At 60.0% G+C, this 6,267-nt stretch overlaps 2 protein-coding genes across 4 annotated transcripts in view; both read right to left on the bottom strand.

Moving 5' to 3' along the window:
* S100a4 (S100 calcium binding protein A4) overlaps positions 1-1,927 on the bottom strand; it is a 3,724-nt gene extending 1,797 nt beyond the window's left edge. The window contains exons 1-2 of the mRNA XM_015502679.2: positions 1,871-1,927; positions 873-1,028 (exon numbers count right to left, since the gene is read on the bottom strand). Coding sequence (XP_015358165.1) covers positions 873-1,013 — 141 coding nt within the window. The 5' untranslated portion in view covers positions 1,014-1,028; positions 1,871-1,927. The remainder of the gene's footprint in view (positions 1-872; positions 1,029-1,870) is intronic.
* A 1,156-nt stretch (positions 1,928-3,083) lies between these two features.
* S100a3 (S100 calcium binding protein A3) lies at positions 3,084-5,793 on the bottom strand. Of its 3 annotated transcripts, none has more exons than XM_048814820.1 (3): positions 5,047-5,065; positions 3,970-4,115; positions 3,084-3,559 (listed from the first exon to the last, which is right to left on the bottom strand). In XM_048814820.1, coding segments are annotated over exons 1-3 (312 nt in total). In that variant the 5' UTR covers positions 5,048-5,065; the 3' UTR covers positions 3,084-3,394. The 3 variants fall into 3 exon arrangements, with proteins under 3 accessions (XP_048670777.1, XP_048670778.1, XP_015358164.1); XM_048814821.1 differs by lacking the exon at positions 5,047-5,065 and adding an exon at positions 4,825-4,843; XM_015502678.2 differs by lacking the exon at positions 5,047-5,065 and adding an exon at positions 5,691-5,793 and having other exon boundaries at positions 3,085-3,559.
* Between the last annotated feature and the right edge of the window lie 474 nt (positions 5,794-6,267).

The following is a 6,267-nucleotide window of genomic DNA, read 5'->3' as shown; positions in this document are numbered from 1 at the left end:
GAAGGCCCAGGGAACAGAGCCAGACTAGACCAGCTTTGGCCACCGTCCAGACGTGGGGGGGGGGGTCCTGGGGGAGGGATTCTGAGTATGTGTTGTAACTGGGAAATGAGGGGACCACATCTTCACCCAAGATTGTTCCAGTGATTCAATCAGATGATGGTCCTGAAAGCAACGTGTTTGCAGGAGAAGTCTGTAGGTGTGTGTGTCTCCATAATCATGCCTTCACAAATAGAACACCGTTCGTTGTCGGGTGGCAGGAGTCAGACAGTCCTGGTTCTAGATCACATTTTTTTTTTTTTTTTGTACTGGAGAATCCAGGGATGCTCTACCACTGAGATACATCCCCAGACCTCTCTCTTGTTTTAAATATTTTTTTTAGTTGTTGATGGACCTTTATTTAATTAATTTATTTATATGTGGTGCTGCTAGGAAAGCCCTCTACCACTGAGCCACCACCCCAGGCCCAGACCTCTTTATATTTTTAAGTCAGAGTCTCCCTAAGTTGCCCAGACTGGCCTCAAATTTGAGACCTTCCTGCCTCGACCTCCCAAATCATTGGGATTATAGGTGTGCACCAGTCTGGATTGCAACCTGTAAGTAACTACCTTGAGAAGTCACTTACCTCTTTGAGACTTAGTTTTCCCTTCAGTAAATTGTGCAAAGTGTGTGCAGAGTCTGACCTGTCAACTGCTGACTCACTGCCAACCCTCTCCCTGCTGGGGACCACTGAGGTAGCCGGATGTTGACTGTGTTTCTAGGCCCCCATTTACCCAGCTTAGTGACAGGTGCCAGCTGGAGCTAATGCAGGGCGCCACCCCTCCTCCTGGGGAATGCCCCACAGGAGCCCATACTCCCAAGCAGGACCCACTCACCCCCAGGAAGCTGGGCAGCTCCCGGGTCAGGAGATCCTTTAGCTCTGCCTTGTTGAGCTTGAACTTGTCACCCTCTTTGCCAGAGTACTTGTGGAAGGTGGACACCATCACATCCAGGGCCTTCTCCAGGGGGCAAGCCATGGCAGCAGTCGGGACCTGGGGGCAAACCTCAGCAATGTACCTAGACCCCCCACTCCACTCCCACTTCGAGGGGCACTTGGTGAGACTCTACTCCCACCCCCAAGGGACCCCGAAGAAGCGGGCTCAGCTCCTGGTGCAGAAGAGGTGCACAGTGGGGAACACGTGCTTTGGGCAGTGGCTCTGGAGATCCAGGCAGCAAGCCCCTGGGCCTCCCTCCAGCCTGGCCTCAACAACAGCGTTTTTTCCAGCCCTCTGCCAGCCACAAGTGCCCCGCCCCAGCTCATTCTTCTCCCTCCCAGCATGGGCGCGGCTGCTGGAGGCCTGCCCAGGGGCCTGCAGCGGAAAAAACCAGCTGCCTACTGCCTAGTGCCCAGCACCCAGCACAGGGACGGGCAGGAAGAGGTGGCAGAGGTGGGGGTGCAGGGGAGGGGACGGAGGCCGAGTTCTCTTGGGCTGGGCTGCGGGGTGCAGGCAGAAGCAAAAGCCCACAGGTGCCTTCGCTTTGCCTCCCACACCCGAGTGTGCACACAAGAGCTTGTGCAACCCAGAAGACACAAGCCGGCGGGCCAATCATGGGGCACACACACCAGACACACTGTGGCAGCAGCACATCCAAGCCCTGGCCCCTCAGAAGCTCTCTGAGAGCTCGAATCCAGCCACCTACACCTGTTTTCGTTTTTTCACTCTCTCACACACACTTGTGCACACACGTCCACGCGCGCGCACACCAGAGCCTCCACATCAGAATCTCACATCTGGATCCATTTAGTACATCTGCCCCCCCACACTCTCCCCTTCTCCTACCCCAGCCTCGGCCTCGGACACCCCTTGCCTGCGGGTCAGGCCACACAACTCACCAGACCAAGAGAGAGGAAATGCTGGGGAGAGCTGTGGGGAGAGCCCAGCAGTCTGACCTATTTATACCCAGCCAGGCCCTGCCCAGGCAGGGGATGGGGGAGAGCGGAAACTGCCCTCCTGCTGTGGTAAGTGCCACAGCCCCCTCCACCAGGGCGGGAGCCAAGCTTCCCCTCCCCGAGGCACAGATGGGCACGGGATACTGGCAGGGACCCCCAGAGGGTGGGTACCACCCAGTGTCCACAACTTAGCCTGAGTGTCAGGGGGTTGAAGACAGGGCAGTCTGTGCCGAGGTGTGGGGACAGGGAGGGAGTAGCCCACCAGATAGGAAAGGAGAAGCCATTCCCACCTCCCAGGAACTTGGGAGGGGAGCCCAGGCCAGTGTGGTGGGACGGCTTAGTAAGCTCTTCTTCCCTCCCCAACCATGATGGCGGTGGTGTAGTGTGGGGGAGCAGGTCCAGGAGGGGATGGGACACCCCAGGTATTTCCATGGGAACGCTCCTGGGGGAGGTGTGGTGGAGTGGTGGGTGGGAGTGAGCTGTGGGACCCAGGAACGGATGCAGTGTTCAGAGAAGGGGTCAGGAGGGGCCGTTAAAGATTGGGATGGGTGTCAGGAATAAAGAAGCCAGGTGGCAAGGGGAGCTAGTGGTGGGCAAGAAACGGGTTAACCTCTCAAGGTGCGGCAGGCAGGAGCTCAGGATTGAATAGGACCAGCAGTGGGCATTAAGGCCCCCAGGGGACTATGGTTTCAGGGGTGGGGTTTGTCTCAAAATACCCCCCTCCCATACAGAGAAGCTTCCCTGGCTGGGAGCAAACACCTCGGACACCCTAATCCTATTAGTGCTGCCCTCTGGGCTCCCACAGCCCCACCCCACCCCCTGGGCCCCACCCTCCTCCTGGGAACATCCGGTCATAAGGGTTCAGTTTCGCCCCCTGCACCCCCCCCACGACCCTCCCTTTTTGATAGCCCAAGACAGGGGGGCTTCTCCCTCAAAGACGAGGCAGAGGGACTCCCCAGGGTCCCCTGGATGGGAGTGACCCCCCCCCTCCTGCTGGACCATTGAGACCGGTGCATCTGCAGCCGTTGAAACTGCCCTCAGGGCCCGTGGGGAGCTCCAACTCCTGCCCTCAGCCTCCTTCCTCCAGTGGAAAAGTCCAGAGAGGAGCAAAGAGCTCAGCAGCACTCTGTCCCAAGGCCCAGCATGTCCTCTCAGAAGAATCAACCGACCAAGCCGACACCAGTGCTTTATTAGGGTTAGACAGGCCCTTCCCTCCTGGCATCGTCTCTGCACACCCTGCTGGGCCTGGCCTCAGAGCCCACCCCTCCCGTCCACAGCAGGGAGGCAGCGGGGGTTGATAGCTGCCCCCCCACCTCGCCAGCTGGGCATCTGGGCATCCTGGGAAGGTCTCTGAGCCTTGCGGGTAAAATGGGTGAACCTGGGCAATTCCAGATTGAAAGAGTGACAGGAGGAAGGACAGGCAGGGCGTGGGAGACTGCCCATGGCCAGCCCCGGGGGGGGGGGAGGCTACTCAGCACAGGGGGGCTCTGGGCGGCAGTCCTTGAAGTACTCATGGCAGTAGAGACAGAGGCAGGCCAGCGAGCGCACGTACTCGGCGAAGTCCACCTCGCAGTCCTTGTTGGTGTCCAGGACACTCATGAATTTATTGTAGTCGCACTCCCGAAACTCAGTCTGTGCCAGGGAGGGATGGGAAGGGATGGGCGAGCAGGATAAGGAAGGCAGAAGAGCCCCCCGCATTGCATCCCCTCCCCCCACAACCCACAGCCTCCTGGGGACCAACCTCAGCCTCCCTCTCCTGGTGAGGAACATGCCCGTTTCTGTCCCCCTTTCTCAGCCGTTTACCCAGGGCCTGCCCTTCACTGTCAAGCGCCTCCCCAAACCCTGCAAAGTAGCAGCAGTGACTGTCACCCCATTTTATAGATGAGGAGACGGAGGCTGGTGCTGTGTCAGTTCCCCTCCTCCCCAAGCCTGTCCTCTGCCCGCTTGCTGTCCTACACTCGGGCTTGTCCACCGGTCCCTCTTTGCAAAGTTCAAGCAGAGCCTCTCTGCTGTCAGGGAAGGGCGGGCAGCCCAGGGCTCACCGGGGTCCAGGTGGGCATCTCCTTCTGCAGCAGCTCCTTGAGCTCCGACTGACAGAGCTTGTACTTGTCCCCGCAGCGCCCTGCATATTCCTGGAAGGTGCACACGATGGCAGCTACTGCCTGCTCCAGGGGCCGCGTCATCCTCACTGTCACAGAGCAAGGATGTGAGCTGCAGCAAAGGCCAGCCAGCCCCTCTGCTCGCCTCTGCCCGCGGAACTTCCCAGGGACCCCTTCCTGGTGTTTCCCGGGGCTCTTCACCAGGCTTCAGGAGCCCCAAGCTCTCCCTCCTCCGAGCAGCCCTCCCTGACCACACTAGTTCCCTTCCGGCTGTCCCCATTGTGATTCTCCTGGACCAAGAGGTCTCACTTCCCAGCGTCAGTGCAAACTCCTCGAGGAGAGACTGACTCACCCACCACCCTCACCCCCTTAGCGGAGCTCCCTGGGGTCTCCCTGACACTTGCCCACCTTCTCTGACCCACAACACCCACAAATGGCTCCGTCCCCTGCTCGGCGTCACCTGCTCCCACCCTAGAGGTCTCCTCCCCTCAGGACCCCAGAGTCCCTTCCTGAAGGAACCTGAGTAGGAGGTCCTTGCCCTCAGGCCCTTGGGAAGCAGAGCAAGGGCAGGGAGGGTCCAGTCTGAGAGGAACCCCAGACCTGCTGCCCCCTGCCCTGAACTCAAGGAGACCCCAGTCAAGAGAAACCCTGAGGCCTCTGCCCCTGCCAGCGAGCACCTGGGCGAGCCCTTTCTCCCTCGGGTCTCCGAGGCCTTAAGGTGGGCTCAGTCCCACCCACAGGCCTAGCAGGGACATGAACCAGAAGGTCTCTGGGGAGTTGGCCCGCTCAGGGATTTACCAATCTGTGACTGGCCTTCCGTGGTGGAGGCCATCCCTCAGACCCCTGGGGGGCCTTGAGATAGAAGACCCAGTTCTGATGGAGGGGAAGCCATCCTGGCATTGCTCCCCTCCCTAAATCCCACTGCCCCCTTCCGTGCCCTTCCAGAATGATTGCTGCAGCCGAGGGAAACCCTGGGCAGCCAGGAAGACGAGTTGTTTCCACATGAGCCCAGTGACTCACTCCTGCTTCCCCAGGGGACGGGATCCTGCAACACGGGACAGACAGGGCAATACTCTCTCCCCAGCCAGTCCCCTTCTGCTGGGGCAAATGGCCATCCTGATTGGCAGGGAAGTAGGGGGCTGGGGTGCCAAGCCTGCTGGGTCCTAATGCTCTGTGACAGCCCGGGGCTAGCGAGGTATCCATGTTCCCTGGAGAGGAAGCGCCATGGTCCCCGGGAGTCAGGAGCCTCAGAGGTGCACAGCATGCCCTTCTGGGCTCCCGCCAGTCTGCCTGGCACCACCTGTGCTACTGTTTCAGAAGCTCAGGGCCTGGAGCCTGGCAGGAATCTTTCCCTACAGCCCTGGCTTGTCCCCACCCATCCCAACTAAGGGCTCCACCAGAACTTCTAGCCCACTGCCCCCTCCTGGAGCCAGACCTCAGTTCTGCACACACACACCCAGGCCTGAACCTCCAGAGAGCCCTTCATGACACAGGAGAACCCTTGAACCACCATGTAGGACTTCCCTCACCCCATCACCCGTGTGGTCCTCTCTCTGCCCACCCCCATGCCCAGACGCTGGGTCAGGAGACAGGCTGGCTACCAGGGAGGCCCCTGAGCTACCCTAGCACCCGACCCCGGGAAGGACCAAGCGGCCACCACTCACCACAGGTGTTGGCGTTTCCGTTCCAGAAGCCTAGTGCCAGGGCATCCCTATTTGTAGCTTCCCGAGGAATGAGGGCAGTAATTATGGGAGTCCCAAGTAGGTCAATGCTAAGGCTGCCCCCAGGGGCTCACCTGCACGCTTCCCCCAGCAGTCCCCATTACAGGCCCACCGCCCACTGTCCACGCACACATCAAAGGCCCGCTCTGGCCTCAAACACCACTCCCCATTCACCCCTCTCCCGCCCCCGAGTGGGAACTGGGGCCGGCGTCCTTCCAGCCCTGGCTGGGCTAATCCCTCCCATCCCCCTCCCTGTCTCTTCACTCTGAAGAAGCACCCACAGCACAAAGTGGGGACACACGTTCGCCTCTTTTAGGTTGCACCCCAGAGCCTCCGTGCCAGGAGGCGCCTTGGCGACCATCGGGGGAAGCCCTCATCCACAAACGGGAAGAAAGGCCAAGGAGACCCCTCTTTGCCCGACCTCCACATCCCTTGCTGCTGCCTTGCTGGAGGCTGTGTGTGAACTGCTCGCTCCCCTGGGAGAGGTTACTGGGGGGTGTCCTGATGCCTAGGCAGAGGA

This window comes from Marmota marmota, unplaced genomic scaffold (genome assembly GCF_001458135.2).
Source record: "Marmota marmota marmota unplaced genomic scaffold, marMar, whole genome shotgun sequence".
In the NCBI taxonomy this organism is placed as follows: Eukaryota; Metazoa; Chordata; class Mammalia; order Rodentia; family Sciuridae; genus Marmota; species Marmota marmota.
This window is presented reverse-complemented; position numbering and strand designations above follow the sequence as displayed.